At 35.5% G+C, this 20575-nt stretch overlaps 1 protein-coding gene across 1 annotated transcript; it reads left to right on the forward strand.

Moving 5' to 3' along the window:
* Window positions 1-1576: 1576 nt before the first annotated feature.
* LOC120139954 (lysine-specific demethylase 5B-like) lies at window positions 1577-19570 on the forward strand. Its single transcript, XM_039155042.1, is given in 35 exon segments — window positions 1577-1655; window positions 1775-3130; window positions 3761-3818; window positions 4129-4251; window positions 4829-4886; window positions 5000-5136; window positions 5443-5575; window positions 5578-5603; window positions 5689-5775; window positions 6191-6373; window positions 7050-7202; window positions 7301-7486; window positions 7563-7628; window positions 7779-7874; window positions 7964-8050; window positions 8168-8284; window positions 8367-8574; window positions 8660-8724; window positions 8840-8898; window positions 9007-9138; window positions 9243-9402; window positions 9479-9814; window positions 10019-10201; window positions 10345-10406; window positions 15801-15879; window positions 16223-16372; window positions 16455-16588; window positions 16760-16871; window positions 16946-17019; window positions 17539-17686; window positions 17846-18007; window positions 18577-18672; window positions 18756-18851; window positions 18939-19131; window positions 19210-19570. Coding segments are annotated over 33 exon segments (5205 nt in total). The 5' UTR covers window positions 1577-1655; window positions 1775-1805; the 3' UTR covers window positions 19053-19131; window positions 19210-19570.
* Window positions 19571-20575: the final 1005 nt, after the last annotated feature.

Below are 20575 nucleotides of genomic sequence, written 5' to 3' on the forward strand. Positions count from 1 at the left end.
TATGTAAATAATATTTTTAAGCCTAATTTATCATCCTTCAATTTTTACTGAAATTTCTATTCGATTCAATTTATCAATTTTTTACCGGACTTTATCCATTTCTAGTTTTCAACATAAATTCCGGATCAAAAATCTGATTTCAATAAAACCTCACTCTTAAGAGTAAACTATCTATTTATGAAATATTTTTTTTGGAAAAAAACTACCACTTAGATCCCTAAACTTTTCCAAATATTATACTTTGGCCACTAAACTTTCAAAACTTATATTTTCGTCACGACCAAAATTTAGGATATTACAACTCTTTTGGGAAAATTATCATTTAGATCCCTAAACTTTTCTAAAATTTATACTTTGACCACTAAACTTTCAAAACTTATATTTTGATCACTAACCAAAATTTAGGGTATTACACATTATCCTCAAACAAAAGATATTTTTGATATTATATTTATATATTTGAAATAGTTTGAGTGATTACAAAATAATATTTGTTCATAATATTTTTCAACTATTGACAACACAGACAGAACTTGTAGATGCAACTACTCGACAGATATGTTTATTAGATTTTGGTGTCCCGAAAGCAAACATAGAAATTGGACCTCTATTAAAGAGTATTGGAAAAAATTGAAATGTAAGATTAAGTAAAGTCATGATAAATTAATTTGCTTTTAAATTGTATTTTTAATTACTTTTAATAAATTATTTGATAAATACATAAAATTCTAAATAGAAAATATCAAGATATTTTATTGAACACTCAACTAATCACACAAAACAAACATAACCCTCTTTTTAGGAGAGCTAGGATTTTATTTCAGCAATATTTATCTTGTCAAAAAATAATAAAAGAATAATTATATAAAAAATGTTAACAATAAATTAAAAAAATGTCACAACGATATAATACTAGATTTGATTTGAGCAAAATAATAATTAGATGACCAAAACAAAAATGAAATAATAGATGATGGACTAAATAAATAATTTATCTTTTCTTCAATTATATGTAATTTTGGACCTTAGGTATTCCTCCTGCCAGAATTCAGATACTACTGTGCTACGTGAAATCAAAACCTCTAAAAATAAAAGAATACTTACTGAACACGTTTGATGAATTCTACTCTATTTAATATATAGTATATTTGTAATATCATCATACAATTTATTTTTATATTTTAAATGTAGTTAGCAAAATCTTGACCATATATCAATTACACGCGCACGAGAACGGTAATATCTAGACACTAAAACATGCAACGGCAGTCGCCAAGACCGACTCTTAATAACACGCAATTAGATCTGACCCATGGTTTTCACCCTTCATCATCATTTGCCGTCGATGACCTAGCGCGTGCAATCCCAACATAGCGTGTTGATATTTCCTGAAAAGTCATTAGATGCTCACAGCAATCACGACTATAGATCCGCAGTCTCCAGTACAAAAGCACAGGAAAGCGAAATACCAATTTCGTAATTTGTCCAAACTTAGTCCTTTTTAAGTAAAAGCACATGCCTTTCCTTTTCTTTTATAAATATCAAACATTTCATCCAATTTTACTTTAGAAACAAATCTCCCACGAAACTCGAGTCTTCAAGTCTTTTCCTTTTATCTTTCACTAACAAAGGCAACCTCACAATCAACACTAAAGGTACGCTTAAAACCCTAGAAAATCTTGCTCTATTTTTCTTACATATATTTGAACCAAAGGACTTGTTAGTGTCAGAAACAGTTATGTGATCGTATTTATATGCATGTTGTTTTGTCTAGATTGTATGTATAGGTTGAGGTGGTGGCGGTGATGGGGAAAGGGAGACCTAGGGCAGTTGAAACAGGGCAAAATTTGAGTGTCTCATCCACTGGGTCATCGAATATACAGTCAGGGCCGGTTTTTTACCCCAGTGAAGAGGAGTTCAGGGACCCATTAGAGTATATTTATAAGATCAGGCCTGAGGCTGAGACATATGGGATTTGTAAGATTGTTCCACCTAAGACTTGGAACCCTCCATTTGCCGTGAACGTGGAGTCTTTTACTTTTCCTACTAAAACACAAGCTATTCACCAGTTGCAGGCACGGCCTGCTTCTTGTGATTCAAAGACCTTTGAGTTAGAGTATAATAGGTTTTTGGAAGGACATTGTGGTAAGAAGTTGAAGAAGAGTTTGATTTTTGAAGGGGAGGAGTTGGATTTGTGTAAATTGTTTAATGCAGTGAGGAGGTATGGGGGTTATGATAAGGTTGTGAAGGGAAAAAAGTGGGGGGAGGTTTTTAGGTTTGTGAGGTCCTTGAAGAAGAAGATTTCAGAGTGTGCTAAGCATGTTTTATGGCAGTTGTATAGAGAGCATTTATATGATTATGAAGCTTATTATGAACGGCTGAATCGGGAGAGAGCAAAGAGTTACAAGAGAGGCATCAGTGAGGATGCAGAGAGTGAAAAGAAGGTTAATATTTATAGCTGCAAGAAAAGAAGGAAGAATAGTCACCATCAAAATGTTAAGGATTGTAAGGTGGAGGAAGAAGATCTTGATCAGATATGTGAGCAATGCAGTAGTGGGTTACATGGGGAAGTGATGCTACTGTGTGATAGATGTAATAAGGGGTGGCATATATATTGTCTGTCACCACCATTGAAGCAGGTTCCACCAGGAAATTGGTACTGCTTTGAGTGCCTGAATTCTGACAAAGATAGTTTTGGTTTTATTTCTGGAAAACAGTTTACATTGGAAGCTTTTAGGCGTTTGGCTGATCGAGCCAAGAAGAAATGGTTTGGATCAGGATGCATTTCAAGGGCACAGATAGAGAAAATGTTTTGGGAGATTGTGGAGGGTTTGGCAGGTGAGGTGGAAGTTATGTATGGAAGTGATCTGGATACTTCTGTTTATGGGAGCGGTTTTCCACGTATAAATGACCAGAGGCCAGAATCTGTTGAGCTTAAAGCTTGGGATGAATACTGTAGGAGCCCATGGAATCTCAATAACTTGCCCAAGTTGAAAGGTTCGATGCTGAGAGCTGTTCATCATAACATTACTGGTGTCATGGTTCCTTGGCTGTATATTGGAATGCTATTCTCTGCTTTCTGCTGGCATTTTGAAGATCATTGTTTTTATTCAATGAATTACCTTCACTGGTATGTTTCCTTTAATGTCTTCTGCTCTTGTCTTTTCAGTAGATCATGTTGACGTTGTTGTTACTACTTTTGAGGTTTGGCTGGGACCTGATTTGTGCAGTTATGTTATAAAATTTGTTTCGGCATTCCTATTTCTAGACCGTGTGCTTTATAGCAGCCAAAATGTCTGCTAAAGTTAAATGGTTCAGATGTATTTCATTAGAGGCTGAATGAAAGTTAGCCTAGGATAGAACTTATAGTATCTGGAAGATGGTTCAGACTAGATCAACATTAGGTTCTGAGTGTGTCTGTATGTCCATGCTCAGATATAATTCACGCATCTATGGTGTCTGGTCCATTTACAACTTATTATGCTTCTCATCTATGAATTCTGTTCAGGTTCCTTTATAAGCAATCAAGACATTACTGACGACTGAGGAAAATATTTTAAGTAACAATATAAATAATTCAGTGCACATATGTTTCAATTTACTTGCATGATATTGACATACCTTATTGGAAAAAGACATAATACATATTTATATATTTTAATCTTTTGATACTTTGGTTGATCTGTGCCTCTTTTGTTTTCCAGAATACATGCATAAAATTTCATTTGTGAAGTTTGATGGTTATACTTTGTGTTTTCAGGGGAGAACCTAAATGCTGGTACAGTGTCCCTGGCAGTGAAGCTAGTGCTTTTGAGAAGGTAGAGTTTCAGAGATTTAATGTCATACGTTTCACTTTGACATGCAACTCATTTAAAGCCGCTTTTTTCTTGTGACTATACTCTTCTTTTCTTATTTTGTTTTCCCCCTTACTTTATATGATATAAACATCTAATTATTTTTTGTACTAGCAATATGATTTCACCTGTTTTGTTTTTCCTTCTGGTGAATGGTTTGTGAGTACCCTAGCTGATGCATTCATGGTTCTTCTCTTGCATTTCATGAATTTGAGTATTACTCTTTCTTGTTTCCCAAAGTATGAATGCAGCTGAGCTTTTCTTGTTTTTGTAGGTGATGCGGGATTGTCTGCCTGATCTATTTGATGCGCAACCTGACTTGCTCTTTCAGCTTGTTACGATGTTAAATCCATCTGTCTTGCAAGAAAATGGTGTCCCAGTCTATAGTGTGCTACAGGTTTTTTTGTCATCGTTTTTATTTTACAGTTGAATTAAGAAAACTGTTCATGATTTATGTTTGCTCAACTCTTTCGATTTCTTAAAAGCGGCCATGTCTTTATAACTCAGTAGGCTAAGTTTGATGTTCAGTGATTGCAATCCATTTGTATATGTAGTTTTTTCTTCATATATTCACTGAAATTTTCCAATGGAAGTTTTCTGAGTTTGTGTTTATACTATTACATGGTTAGGTATGTATGAGTTTTTATTTTCATGTGAACTTTGAGTTCGCTGTTTTATATCTTTCTTTCAAATATTTTTTTCTTTTGTTTGTGTCCAGTTAAAAGGTGCCTATAGTCTCTAGTTTAGGGTATTAAAATTCTATTTTGAGAAGGTTTTTCCATTTAATGCTCTATTCTCACTAAAATCAAGAGGGACAATGTGTTAATTACAGATTTGGTTTCCTTTAAATATCACCTTAACTAGTGCCCACTACGCAGTTATTAACATACCCCTTACATTTGGTTTATGTTATCTATTCTGTGTGCTGTCCTAGTTGCCCTTTATATAAATTTTTCTTGCTTGTTGTTTCCTAGGAGCCAGGAAATTTTGTCATTACGTTCCCTAGATCTTATCATGGAGGATTCAATTTGGGCAAGTAAGCTGTCATAATTTTACAAGCTAGTCATTTGTTAATTAAAGGTATGATTTAGTGGGTCTAAACTTGAAAAAAATTATTTTCAGTGAACTTTTCATTGTCTTTTCAGGTTTAAATTGTGCAGAGGCGGTGAATTTTGCTCCTGCTGATTGGTTACCACATGGTGGTTCTGGGGCAGAGTTATATCAGTTATATCGTAAAGCTGCAGTTTTATCTCATGAGGAGCTTCTTTGTGTGGTGGCCAAAGTATAACTTCCCATACCCATTGTTATTCATTACTTCAAGAATAAGTGTCATAAAACGGATTATTTGATGTTCTTTTAGCTATTTTTAAAAATAAAACCAAGAAGAATGTGAGGCCAATGACTGATGTTAAATTTATCCCATGTTGAATTAGCTGCCAGAATTCAAATGATTTGTATTTTGTTGTTGCATCATTTGGTTATCAGAGTGTTTGGGATATATGACTGATGAGGTTAAATTTATCATATGTTGAACGTAGATGTCAGAGTTAAAATGGTTCCTAACTTTTTATTGAATTCTTTTGGTTAGCGGAGCGATTGGGATAGTAAGGCATCAACTTATTTGAAAACAGAATTGCTCAGAATATATAAAAATGAAAGGACATGGAGGGAGAGGCTTTGGCTAAGTGGCATAACAAGATCATCTCCCATGTCTCCTCGAAATCTCCTGAATTTGTGGGTACTGAAGAGGTAGTACTAAGCGATGGTGTTATTTTCATTGCTTTATAGCAAGATAATATTTGATCATGACAATATCTCACGGTGGCTTTTGTAGGATCCAACATGCATTATATGTAAGCAGTATTTGTATCTTTCCGCTGTTGTTTGCCGCTGCAGGCCATCTGCTTTCGTCTGCCTGGAGGTAACCTAAATTGTTTGATATTTTCTATTCTTATTTCATTTGCATCCTCATTACATTTAAAATTTTGAAATTTGTTCATTAAAATTGTTATTAACCCCCCTGAAAAAAAACCAACACACAGCTTTTGCCCCTCTGAAATTCAGTTCCTTTACTTTCAAAAGAAAACAGTTTTTTCCGACCGTATTTGCCCTTATTGGTATTGTTTCCTGATGCCTGGTTATTGGAAACTTGAAGCCACATGCATTTTTTTTATATTTTTAATGATACAAAGCATTCTGTTTGCGTTCCACCCATTAGATGTTAGTGTGCCCTTCCCAGTCTTACTTCAAATGAATTTTATTTTGCTGATTTAGATTTTTGAGGCTAATTTCTTCCATTCTGATGTTGCTTTCTTTTTTTTAAATAAATTATGCAGCATTGGGAACACCTCTGTGAGTGTAAATCCAGTAAACTCCGTCTTCTCTATCGTTATACTCTGGCAGAATTGGCTGATTTAGTGCTTATGGTGGACAAGCATGCTTCGGAGGAGACACCCCAAAATGATAGTTTACGAAGGAATATTTCAGCTTCCAAGGAGTTGAATGCTTTAAAAAAGAAGGTTATCATTTTCTTTTTGATTTTTGTCAAAAAATGCTCCATTTATTTATTTTGTTTGTAATGAGCTTTGTTTATACCATGAATGTGGAGTAGCCTTAATTTAATAATTTGATAGCTTTATTGATTTTTTATGGTGGTTAAGTGGAAATTAGTAGTCAAAGGGTCCTATCGGACAGGTGAAGATTAGTTTATTGTGAAATGCTTCTTGACATACTTGTTTGGTTAGTGAGTTTAACTTTGGTTTCCTTTATGATTCCTATTGCTCATGTTGGTGACCATTAATACTAGAATTTCAAGTGAAGACTCTTCGATTGGGTTCAGAAATCGGATCTACCTAGAATTTTGATTTGTTAAAACTCTTTAATATGGCCTGCCATGTTCTACTTCATTCCCTGTAAAGCCGTAGTATCCTATCTGGTAATACACCTTTCTCACCCTTTTTGGTGGTTGAAGTTGTAGACATGTATTGCCTTTGATGAGTTATTTGGCATCTACATTGCCTTGAAAATTTCTATAGAGACAGGTACACTAGTTCTTACTGGAATTGTTTGTTCTTTAGTGTGTTTCAATAACAAGAGAATGATCCCTGAATGTCAATACTTAGCAATTTAGTGACTTTCTGTTTATGATGGGATGCTTAGCTTTGTGTGGGTACATAACTAATTTAATGCATGTAGGTGAAAGGTGCCCATGTTACTCATACTCAACTTGCAGAACAATGGCTTTCGCACTCGTGTAAGATATTGCAGAGTCCTTTTGATGGTGATGCATATACTAGTCTGTTAAAGGAAGCTGAACAGTTTCTTTGGGCTGGTGATGAGATGGATTCTGTAAGCTTTTGAGCCTGATATGGTTCATTCCCGTATATGCTCTTCTTCTGCACATTATTATAATGATAGATAAAGCAACTATTTTTCATGTAATATAGGTCCGGGATGCGGTAAAGAATCTGACTGCTGCTCGGAAATGGGCACAAGGCATAAGAGATTGTCTTACTAAAATTGAAAACTGGTCTCCTGGAGTTGATTTTGAGAAAGTGACCCATAAACTGGTTAACAAATTGCTTAGTGTTGATCCTGTGCCCTGTAATGAGCCTGGATATCTCAAGTTGAAGGTACAGCAGTGTAGCATTGCTTAGTCTCTTATCTTGTCTCTGTGTGTTAGTTCTTAGAACTGTTTATTTTGTGTAGGATTTTGCTGAAGAGGGAAATTTGTTGGTTCGGGACATTGATGCTGCTTTATCAACGTGCTCTAAGGTATATCTGGAGTCTGGACACGCTTCTACTTCTTATTCCAATGAATTAAAGTTAATGTTTTTTATTATCTGGAGAGTTTATTGTTTGGACTGGACTCTCCTTTCTCTATCATGTGGAGTTTTGACTAATATTTTCATTGTCTAATTCTAGATCGATGAGTTGGAGTTATTGTATTCAAGGGCTTGCAGCTCACGAATCCATGTAGCTCAAAGTGAAAAGTTATCGCAAAAAATCTCTTTCGTAAAGGTATACCTTTAACATTCAAAATTATTTTTTTGTTATCTATGAATGTCCATTGTCATTCCTGATCCACTTCCATCATTGAGGACCCCCAGGTATGGATAGACAATGCAAGGAAAGCTATCTTTGATGAACGGCCTGCAGCAGTGGAGGTTGGCATTCTTTACAAGTTAAAGTCGGAGGTGATTGAATTTCTTTACATCATAAAATATCTCTCTTCTTTGAAGAAAAAAGACCCGAGAGTATGGTTGTGATTCTCTTTTTATATTATTTATGACATTTCATCATTTTTTGGATAGATATTGGAGCTTCAGGTCCAAATTCAGGAAAGAGAAATGATTTTTGATATTGTATGCCTGGCTGAATCATGTCAGGCCCGGTGTAGATATTTATTGAGTGGTTCCATGACTCTAAAGGTAGTCACTTCGATCTTATGTTTCCACTTATAAATGCACATGGATTTTTAAGAACTTGTACTTTGAACTCTTAATTGTGCAGGATGTTGAAGTGCTTCTTCAAGAAATGGCAAGTTTCAGTGTTAACATACCAGAGTTGAGAGTTCTAAAGCAATACCAGATTGATGCTTCTTTTTGGATCACACGCTTTAATGATATTATGATAAATATCAATCAGAGAGAGGATCAACAAAGTGCTATTAATGAATTAAATTGCCTTTTAGAAGATGGAAAGTCTTTGAAGATTCAAGGTTCTTCTAATAGCCATACATAAATGTTCTTTGGTGTTTGTTTGGACTATTCTTTTGTTATTGGTTTATTTTTTACTCTAAACAGTCGATGAGTTGCCACTTGCGAAGATTGAGTTGAAGAAGGCTTGTTGCAGGGAAAAGGCAATGAAGGTAAATATATCCTTTCTCTTTCAGCTTTTACATGTTAGTATTTCAGATTGCATGCATCATGATATCTTATGTTTATAATTACCTAATATTTACAGCATATATTTTTATGATTTAGGCACACAATACAAAAATGGCTTTGGACTTTCTTCAGCAACTGTTAGCAGATGCTGTTGTGTAATGCACTCTCTCCCTTAATTTTTACTCACAACCGATGTCACCAAGTGTTGTCTTTGTTACACTTTTCCTGCTTCTAAGTCTCATTCTGGTGTGTTTTCCTCTCAGTTTGCAGATTGAGACGGAGGAGTTATTTCTTAGTTTGTCTAGAGAACTTGCTGGTGCCCTGCAATGGGAAGAAAGAGCAAAGGATATACTTGCACGCAAAGCTCAGATGTCTGAATTTGAGGATCTTATAAGGTTTGGTGATCAGTTGCTACCATGCCTCACCTCAGTGACCTCACTGAGTTCTATGTATTGCTCCCTTGTTGCGTATGATCATACTGAATTTGATCTCTTTTTAGGATGTCGGACAACATAGTTGCTATTATGCCTTCATTAGATGATGTCCAAACTGCAATATCGGTGGCTAACTTATGGTTAAATAATAGCAAGCAATTTTTAGAATCTGACTTTTCTGAGTCATCCACATCTCGTTCTTTGCTGAAACTTGATGATTTGAAGGTACTTATTGTTCCTTAATTATATATCTACTGAAGTTGCTGAAACAAATTTGAGAAGGTGGTTTTATATTTTTCAGGAGTTGGTTTCTCAGTTGAGATTTCATAAGATGACATTTAAGCAACAAGATGTGCTTGAAACTATTTTGGAAGATAGCAAGAGATGGCAGCGTGATGCTTATTCTCTGCTGCAAGATCTGGAGTGCCTGTATTGTGTGACCGACATTGGGGATGGTAGGAGCAATGGTCTTATTTTGAAAATTGAACATCTTGTTAACTTGCTTGAATCTGTAACAAAAGCTGGTTTATCTCTTGGACTGGATTTTCCTGAGATTCCAAAGCTTGAAAATGCTTGTTCTACACTGCATTGGTGCAATAAAGTCCTTTCTTTCTGCTATTTGATGCCTTCTTACGAGGTAACAATTTTTGGTACTTTGTTTTGCATGCCCTAGTTGTTTAGAACATTGAATAATTTGAATTATACCTGGTTTTGGTGCACCCCCCCCCCCAAAAAAAAAAGAAAGAAAAAAATTGTGTTTTTTCTTGAGGTCTTATTGCTTAACAATATTCATAAGTGCTGTTTCTTCCTATTCACATCTATGATGGGTTCTATTTCACAGGATGTTGAGAGTTTGATGAATACCGTGGAGAGCCTCTCTATTATGCTTTCTTCTGGTAATTTGTTGAGCTCATTAATTTTTGGAGCAAAATGGCTCAAGAATGTCTCAGAGGTGATTTCTCCACCCACAAAGTGTAATGCATGGAAATTGACTGATGCTGAAGAGATGCTTGCTGAATATCAGGTATTCTTTTATCCTTGTATTTCCGCTCTGTGCTTGTAGGAATTTAAAGCTTCCATATGCACCTTCTGGATTTGGGACAGTTAGTCCGCTTATCTTGGCATTTAAACTTCCATTTAAAATTTATATTTGTCTTGCGTATGCAGGGTATTAGTGTCACCTTCCCAATGATGGTTACCCAACTTACAGAGGCTACCTGCAAACATAGGTCGGTCTTTTAATTGTCTAACAACATTTCATTTGAATGCCACATTTTTCTTTTGGAATTTGGTTTATCTTTAGCCTTTTTTTTATAAGAGTTTCAGGCCTCGTTAAAACCCCCTTCTTGATTAATGGAGTTATATGAACTCCTTAATCAGTGGAAGGAGAAAAGAGCGCCTTAGGATTTTATTGAACCATAAAATTACATAAGATACAACCATCGTACGCCCCACCAACCAAATAAACTTGAAACAACCATAAAACACCCGAAATATAAGACTAGAATAGAATCAGCCAATTCCTTCTTTAGCTAAGGCATCAGCCTCTAGATTGGCTGACCTATTAACCCATCTTACAACACCTTCTAAAACATTAAGCCTATGAACAATATCTTTGATCAAAAACGCATAAACATCAGGAACTAGATCCTCTTTCTTAATCCAATCTACTGCAACTTTGCTGTCGCTTTCAATAATCAGACGACCCTTCCTGTCTCGTAAATTCACATAGAACATTAGACCCTTTTGAATAGCTTTTAATTCCATAAAAGTTGGAGCTCCCGGACCGGCAGATTCCTTGAAAGAACTTAAAGTCGAACTCGAGGAGTCCTTTAGAACACCTCCTATCCCACTCTTCTTCCAATCTCTTGTAGTAGCTGCATCAACATTTAACTTTACAAAACCTTGAGGAGGAGGAGACCAAGGAAATATAGATACAAGCCGATTAGGATGCAGAGAGCACAAATCCCTAATGAAGGGTCTGAAATAAGAGAATCCTTAGGAATAGACACCTCTTTGTACTTAGCAAGGAACCAAGAAGCTAGTCTAAACCTTGCTAGGAAAAAATATTCAGCCAAATCCAGCTTTCCCCCTTCAAACACAATGAGATTCCTTACTTTCCAAGTAGTCCAAATAACTGCCCCAGGAATAAAAGACCAAATTATAGAAGAAGACTTCAACTCAGCCCAAGCAAGTAGGAATTTTTTCGCATTAAAATGCAAAACAGACTTAATCTTCCAGAAATTCAGAAATTTGTTCCAAATCATCCACACCACCGAACACGTGAAAAACAAGTGCGATGGAGACTCCACCTCTCTCTTACAAAGAGGGCACCTAATGTCTACAATTCCTTGAATTCTCCTTTTAATAAGTTCTGACCTAACAGCCAGCTTCCCTAACACCACCTGCCACATAAAGGACTCCACTCTAGGTGGAATCTGGCCCCTCCAAATAATCTTCTTCCAGAAATATACTTCTTCCGAATCCAAAATAATGGTTGAACAAATCTTAGTGCCAGATTTAACAGTATATACCCCATCTCCAGTACCTTTCCACATCACCCCATCACATAACTCCGTAGATAGAGAAACAGAGGAGATAGCATTCATCAAGTTAACCCACTCTTCTACTTCCCAGTCGTTTAAATTTCTTCTAAACTGCACATCCCAACTCCATCCATATGAGCTGTAATTCCCAAATTCAACCAGTTTACCCATTCTGTTTGTGGAAATGGAGAACAATCGAGGGAAAATAATTAGAAGAGGAAAGTCCAACGCCCAATTATCCTGCTAGAACCTAATTAATCTGCCATCCCCAACTCGGAAAGAATACAAACTTCTAAACTTAGAGCCAATACTGTCTTCTTTAAAGTGATTCGAAACCACCGATCTCCAAATCCAAGATACTCTTTGTGGGACTTTGTTGTCAAACATTAACCAAGATGGATCCATTTTGTATTTAGAACAAATGATTTCCCTCCAAACAGACCCCCTTTCATTAGCATACCTCCAATACCATTTTGCTAGAAGAGCTCTGTTCATGAAACCAAGGTTTCTAACACCTAAACCCCCTTCGAATTTTGACTTGCACACATTCGGCCAGTTAACCCAATGTATCTTATTTTATCTACTCCCCCACCCCATAAGAAATTCGCCATAATGGAGTTGAGAGATTTAAGAACCTTAGCTGGTATCTTAAATAAAGATAAATAATACGTCGGGAGCGAACATAGAACCGACTTTATTAAAACCAACCTTCCTGCTAATGACAGTGAAGCAGCCTTCCACCCCGCTAATTTATTCATAAAATTATTCACCACCGGATTCCAAAGTGCTGTAGAGTTCCTAGTAGCACCCAAAGGCAGACCTAAATATTCAGAGGGAAAACTACCCATAGAACATCCGATAGAGTTAGCCCACTGCTGAACTTCTTCCTCATTCATATTCACACCAAACATTTTACTTTTCTTCAAGTTGAGTTGTAAACCATAAACCACTTGAAACACTCTAAGCACCCTCTTCACATTTAAAATCTGCGTCTTGGATGCACCACAAAACATAATGAGATCATCCGCGAACTGTAGATGAGATAGTTTTAAAGCGTCAACACTCCTTCCTAAAACCAGTCCAGAAACAGACCCTGTTCCACAGCCTTCACAATTATCAGATTGAGAAGTTCTCCAATAAAATTAAACAACAGAGGTGATAGAGAGCACCCCTGTCTAAGACCTTTAGCCATTGCAAATTCCTCAGTAGGAACTCCATTCACTAAAACAGAAACTGAAGCTGTGGTTACACACTTTCTGATCCAACCTCTCCACCTGGAACCAAATCCCATTTTCTCCATTACTAGAAACAAAATGTCCCACTCCACCGAATCATACGCTTTCTTGAAATCTACCTTGAGAACACAACCTTTAAGACCATTTTTCCTCCAATAATCCACCCCTTCATTCGCAATTAAAGAACAGTCCAATATTTGCCTCCCTTGGGTGAAGGCAAATTGAGTAGGACTAATTAAGTCTGAAATACAGTTCCTCAACCTCCTCGATAGGCACTTAGATAGGATCTTATATAATCCACCAACTAAGCTAATAGGCCTATAATCATCAAGGTCACCACTGTTCAAGACCTTAGGAATAAGAGTAATAAAGGTATGGTTGATGCCATGATCCCAATCTTTCCCCGAATAGAAGTTGAAGAAGAACTTCATAATTTCCCCTTTAAGAACATGCCAATATCTCTTGAAAAAACCCAAATTAAAACCATCCGGCCCCGGGGCTTTGTTGCTATTGCAAGACTTTAAGGTCTCCCATATTTCCTCTTCAGTAAATTCTTTCTCCAAAATTAAACTCTGCTGAATCGAAATTCTGGAAAAATTCAACTCGATATCTTTCACTTCTAAGGTCGATTTGTCATTAAAAGCCTTAAAGAAGTGATCTTTGACAGTGGCTTTTATCTTTAGCTTTTATTTCGACTTCTACTCTAGTAACCCAAAGCTATGATGAATGATTCAGTATTTTGGTATATAAGAAAAATGTGCCCTTATTTTAAACTTGTTTCTAAATTTAGTTCTGTTGCTTGTAACATCCCTCACTTTAGGCTACTACTTATATGGGACCTTAAATAAATATTTGTTGTTGGATAAACCATACAAGTGCATGTATCCCAAGAAGTAGTAAACTATTGCTACTATGAAGAAATTAAACTAAATCTTTTTTTAAGCACTAAAATTAACTTAATCAACCAATTAATCTAATTAAACTAAATTAACTTAAAGCAGAGAAATAATATAGAAAATAATTAAAATTGATTAAATCAATAGATAAAAACCTTGGAATTCATTTTTTTTAACACTTATTAAATAGATTTTTACTCTTTTCTCTTGATTAATGACACTCTTCCGAAGCTCAAGTAAAAATATCCCCTGAATTCATTACTATTTCTATGAGAATTATTATTCAAAAAAAAAAATCTATGAGAATTCAATTAAGAGAAATTCCTTGAACTTGGACTCTAGCGGTGGTTTCATATGACATGTAAATATATTCCTTTCTTACATGCAGCTCATTCCATCATAATAAATGACTATGATACATATGATATTCAATCAATGTCTAAACATATAATTCCATTTTTCATGTTCATTAATGTTTAGAAAAGTTTACTAATTGTGGCCAAACAACTAGAAGCAATAAACACAAAATTGAATAAACAAGTCAACTATCATTTGATTAAGAGATACTAAAAAATATACAGGAGTAAAGAGAAAAGGGAAAACTAAGTTGTGTTAATGTTTCTCTGAATTCTCTTAGATCTTTTTAATTTTGTGTGACGGATTCGCTTCATGAACCTAGGTTTATTGTCCTTAAATAGGCTTCTTTTGTGCCCTAAAAACCTTGAAAATAATTGTAATTTGTTGCAAGGTAGTTTAATTGGTCCAGGCTGCAGCACTGAGCTTGCTGTAATTTTGTGCTCCAGCATCAGTTCTTTAAGGCGGTTTCGCCCATTTGACGCCATTTTTGTCTGTTTCACCTCTGATTTGTCTGTGTTTCTTGTTGGAAAAGATTGACTTATTTTAACGTATAAAAAATAAAATTAATTAATATTTAATTATAAAACAAATATTGAATATAATATGAAGTAAATACTAATAAAGTACTATTACGACACAAAAGATCAAGGACAGCTAATTTTAATCTATGTTACCCGGACTCGGCAGTTTGGGTGCCGTACTGGTGTCGACATGATCTGACATGGGATACGGGTCAGATCCGGAGAAAATTGGACACAACGGTGGGTGAAACTGAGAAGTGTAGGAAAATAAAAAGAATAAAAAAGTGATGGAGAAAAAAAAAGGTCTGATAAGGGGGAAAAAGAAGTGAGTGGCCGATCAGAAGGAAAGCATCAGCTGCTGAAAAAAAAGAGAGAACGCAATGGCGCTGGAAAAAAGGTAAAGAAGAAAAGAAATTATGGCAAAGGTTTATGGGCTGTCAGTATGGGCCTTTTAGCCTAGGTAAAGACTTATTTGGGTAATGCCTTTTAGCCCATGTATCATGTATGGGCCTTTGGCCTAAGTAAAGCCTTTCAGCTAAGAAAGATAAGAAGGAAAGAAGCTATGGCAAGTGTGAAGGCATATATATATTATGGTAACAATATTTTACCGATTAATATTTAGGTTATAAATTGAATCAATTATTGACATGAATGTAATAATAAAATAATTTATTGAAGTATTAAATATATTAAAATAATAATAATAAATTCATATGTCCAAATACCAGTGTACAAAACTCGGACAATGTCCCTGTGTCCGGAATTTCGAGACTTGATTCTTGGATTCTTATTTTGTCGACACCCTCGCGAGTCTAGGTGACTAAGGTTTTAATGCACCAAATGAGACAAAAATAACTATTTCATTGAGGTATCTGTATTCTTCTTGTTTTTATGGGTTCTTCTTTTTGCCACAACTTTTGGCTTGAAGGCGGTGTGAATTATGGCAATCTGGTTACATGCATGTGAATGAGCATGATATCTATTACAATGTTTTTGTATGGCTTTCATCTTGATACCAGAGATGCAATTTATGTTGATTGTTGATTTTGTGTTTAACTGTAAATGTAGGCTATGGCAGGAGCAAGTGCATCAGTTTTTTAGTTTAGAGTTGGAGGAGCGGTCATGGTCTCAATTAATGCAGCTTGAGGTATGCCATGGATGTCTGATGAGTAAAGTTGAGTCAGTATTTTTTATTTATTTTTGTTCCATGTCGCGACTTGTGGGATTAGTTACTGTATTCTTTTTCCCAATAAATTAAATAGAATGCCTATCTATTACTCTATTCATGTTGTAAACTTATGATCATGAAAAGGATTACATTTTACAATGAATTTGGTTGTTTTCTTATTTGTTGTTTCCTAATCCTTTTAGTAAAAGCTTGCTTCACTTTTTATGTATTTAAGAACTCAGAATGTTTTTGCGTTGGTATGTAATTTATATTTTTTAAGCTTGAAGCTGATGATTTGATTTCTTATGAATGTCACACGCAGGAGTATGGAAAAGCATCATTCTTTACATGTGAAGAAGTAGATATGGTATTGTCTGAAGCTGTAAAGATTGAGAAGTGGAAGCAACGCTGCATGGATGCTATAAAAAACTTTGTTGGAGAGGAGAGTTCATTGCTTTGTGCCTTGCAGAAGGTTTTGTCAGATAATCCTTTCTGTATTCTAAACTTTGATTTCTTATTAGGTACCTTTAAGAATCTTTTCTGATTTTCTCCAGATCAAAGAGTCCCTAGATGGATCTTTTTACGTATACGAAAAGTCTGAGAGTTGTGAAGGAGCATGTCTCTACACGTGCTGTATAAATGGTTTTGAGGATTGGGATTTTGTAACATGTTCAGCGTGCAAGGATTGGTAAGGTCTCTGTTTGGTGTTAAGAGTTTTCGACTTCTTCATCTGTTTCTCACTTTTATTCTATCAAGTTTGAAGTTTTATAATAGTATGATTTAAGTTCTTTCCTTGTTTTGCATGCTTTGTAATTGATATCCCCTGTTCTCATCCTATTGGTGTCTTCTTTATGAACAGCTACCATTTGCAGTGTCTGGGATATAGAAATAATCCAGAAGAAGTATATACATGCTCATATTGTAAGCTACTTGTGGGTGGATTAATACCTCCCAACAGAGGTGGCTTCCTGGTATGCATTTATATTTGAATCATCTTTTAGTAGAAGCTTGTATGTCTATTAACAGCTTCTCTCACTTTTCACAGAGACTTAATGGAAAACATTCAGACTTGGAGCTTCTCTCTAATCTTGCATCTGTTGATGAAAACTTTTTTGTAAGGTATCAAGTGAAAATTTAAATGCAATATTGTGGTGTCTGGTATTCTCTGTGTTTAATTTTCAATATGTTTTAATATGCTATTGCCTTTTCATCTCTGCAAAAAAAAAATCACAATGATCAATTATGTAATGGGGTTTCATTTCAGTTGGTTAAAAAAAGTTGAAGCTGTAATTTAAATGCTTTAAAATATTAAATTAAACAAAAGAGTTGCTAGGAACCTTTGTTCCATGTTCAAGTGATTTATTGTATTCCTTTTGAAGTTCTGGAAATTAGAGTTGGCATGTAAGGAATATCTCTTGTTTCACTTTCACCTGAAACTGATTGTCAGTTGCTATTTATGTTGAATGTTTTGCATAAACTGAAATCCCTTATCCTTGTATACATTTTGCAGAACATGAATGTTGATATTTTAAGCAATAAAACAATATAAATTTTTTTACTTGTTTTTATCAATCATTTTGATATATTTTAGCAATTTCTGGATACAAAAAATTGGCTTCTTTGGGTTAATGTTTGCAGGATTGACGAAAGAGATATTTTACAACAAATTGTGGACCAAGCGCATGCCTGCAAAAAGTGTTTGACAGAGATAGTGGACTTTGAAATGTCTTGCTATGATAAAGATCAGCTCACTTTTGTCAGTGAAAAACTTACAATTGCTTTGAAGGTACCCTTTCTCTTCCCACTTTTCCTCACCCTGTTTTATCATTCATATATTTTTCTATTAAGATTATTTTTTGGAGATGAAATGATATTTGCTGGCATTGAGGTATTGTTGCTGCAGAGAAGTAGCAGCTATCTGAGTTAATTTGATTTCTGGGTACAGGCCATTGGAGTGGCAGGTGTGTATGATCATCAAAGTTATTGTGATCTTGAGCTGGCATTGGCAAGATGCTCATGGAGATTCCGAATATCTAGATTGTTAGATGCTTTAGAGAAGGGTTTAGAGAAGCCTTCAATCCAACAGATTGTCCGGCACCTGAAAGAGGTATATGCTACTGGCAATGCTCGACTTTCCACCATTTTTCAGGCCCATTGCAGTCAGATACTTTTTGATTAAAAGTCCCAGTCAGTGATTAACATAATTTCCACCTCTAATTATTTTCATTGTTTTACTTGAGGTATGAAATGAACATATCACAGCAATCCATAGTTATAAAGTTCCAGGTGGTATCTAATATGAGTTGTTAGATCTCCTTATCTGCTCACTGTAGATTCTTCCACGCTCTTGAAGATGTAACCCTGCATATTACTTCTTGTCTAGATCTTTGTTGATTAACCATTGCAAATTCACACATTTCATTACATTTCTCCATTTGGTCAGTTAGCATTTTAGAACTAAGGAACAAATTATCTAGGCTGATACTGTACAGACCGTCAAAAGTAAAAGAACTGATAATGTTTGGAGAAATATCACAGGACTGTGTTGTTTACATCCATTTTTTCCTTTCAACAAACCAATGGTATCGGCTTTTCTGAATGTGTATGTCTTCAATCTTCATATCATGAATGCATTTTCTTTCACATGTTGTGCGCCTAAAGATAGTTCTCTGATAGGGAAATGCGATGAATATTTTACCTGAAGATCACTTCAGATCGAAGCTTTCAGAATTGAAGGACATTGGATTGCAGTGGGCTGATCGTGCCAACAAGGTCTGGATCCGTTGTTTGCATGTATACGCTGCTTCTTAGTAACTTTGTAATGTCCCTTCACTTGGCTGTCTTTTCCTTAACAGGTTGCAGCTGATTCTGGGGCACTCAGCTTAGATGGAGTTTATGAACTTATAACAGAGGGGGAAAGTTTACCAGTTTGCTTAATGAAGGAACTTGAGGTATCGAATTGCATCTTTATACAACTGAGTATGTTTGTGACTTTTATTTTTAAAAAAGATAATAACAACATTTGTTGATTAATTCAGGTATTAAGAGTCCGAAGTATGCTTCATTGCATTTGCCGAAAGCCGTATGATGAGAAAACCATGATTGCTTGCAGTCAATGTGAGGAGTGGTACCATGTCAGATGCGTTAATTAACCTTCACACCAAAGGTTTATATCTGTGCAGCTTGTCTGCCTGGGACTGAACACCTGGAGTCCTCATTGGATCATGAGAGGTATGTCAATGGAACATTTCTATTCAGGCATAACCATTAAAGTTTTTTAAAGAAATTTTTTGGTTAATTCTTTGGCAGATACATGGACACCAAATTGTGGAGCCGAAAACCCGTCTCCGCGATAAAAAACCAGGAAAGGGACCGAAGAAATCAGAGTCTCACAGATGCGAAAAGTTAGAAAGAAGAGTAGTATATTGATCAACGAGTGGAATTGGGATAGATCGTTTGAGGTGGAAAACCGGAAGCCTTTTAGGAGAGCAGCGAAAAAGCGTGCTGAGCTTCATAATCTACATTTTCCATACACCACACAGTCGATAATCTCATAGACGATTGTTAGCAGTTAGCAGTTAGCAATTAGCAATTAATTCAATTGATTCTTGTGGCTTAAGCAAGCCCCTCTGTACATTTTGGCAGCCCAATAATCAATTAGCTGCATTTTTCATTCTCTCCAGCCTTTTTTGTTCTCGTGTATCCGAGTTGGCCAATAAAATAAAAGGAACTAATGCAGTGGCTATGCAATTTTAGGTTTTCTCTTCCCCAACAATACCGCATTCATCTCTTGAAAACAGTATAGTAAGAAAGAAAAGAAAAGTTTATCAACGACAGAAAATACAAATTTAGCTGCCATTCAGCAATGGACGGAAGACATCTAGAATCAGTTGGGGCAACCGAAAGATGATTTAAAGTTCCCAAATAGTGGGAGGAAAAAGAACCATAATTAATGAAAAAAGATAAATACTCTTACCAACTGATGAACTTGGTACTTTGTCATCAAAACCCAACCTGTCACCACAACAAATCTTCCGGTTAGACCACCGCTTTTCTACAACTTACCTCAAGATCCACAAGACTGAAACTGGGGAATAACATTAGGAAGCGCAAATGAACTCCATACTATTAATGATGAGTATGTTGGCACTAGATGTTCTCAAAATCTTTTCCTTGGAATCAAGGACAGTTATGTTCAAACCTAAGATTGAATTACAAGTGTTGATGGGAGTAATCCTAGGAATTGGACTAGAAAGTGCTTGATGTATTAAAACCTTTCTAGAGTTTCAACATAACAAAGATTGGAAACGGCTTATGCATGAATTTGAAGTTGATATGTCACAGATTTTGTGATGGGATATATTGACATCATTGAGGAGCTTAATATGCTTATGCAAAAGACTAACGTGCAGGAATACCAAGTGGTTTAGGGAATTAAAATTTTCATGTTACATCCGAACACTCACCTGGAAGAGGAGTATTTTGTATCCAGCTTTGAGAGTGACATGAAGGAAGAACTAAAACATAGATTTAAAGTTCAAGAACCTAAGTCACTAGTTGAAGCTTATGGATAAGCTTAGCTATTTGAATTGCCAATGGAGATTGAAAGAAAAAAAAAAGGGTATATAATTACCATGAAGAATCCTTTATATTCCAACCAGAATACCATGCCAAG

The sequence above is a fragment of the Hibiscus syriacus genome, unplaced genomic scaffold (assembly GCF_006381635.1).
Source record: "Hibiscus syriacus cultivar Baekdansim isolate YM2019G1 unplaced genomic scaffold, ASM638163v2 tig00110777_pilon, whole genome shotgun sequence".
NCBI lineage: Eukaryota > Viridiplantae > Streptophyta > Magnoliopsida > Malvales > Malvaceae > Hibiscus > Hibiscus syriacus.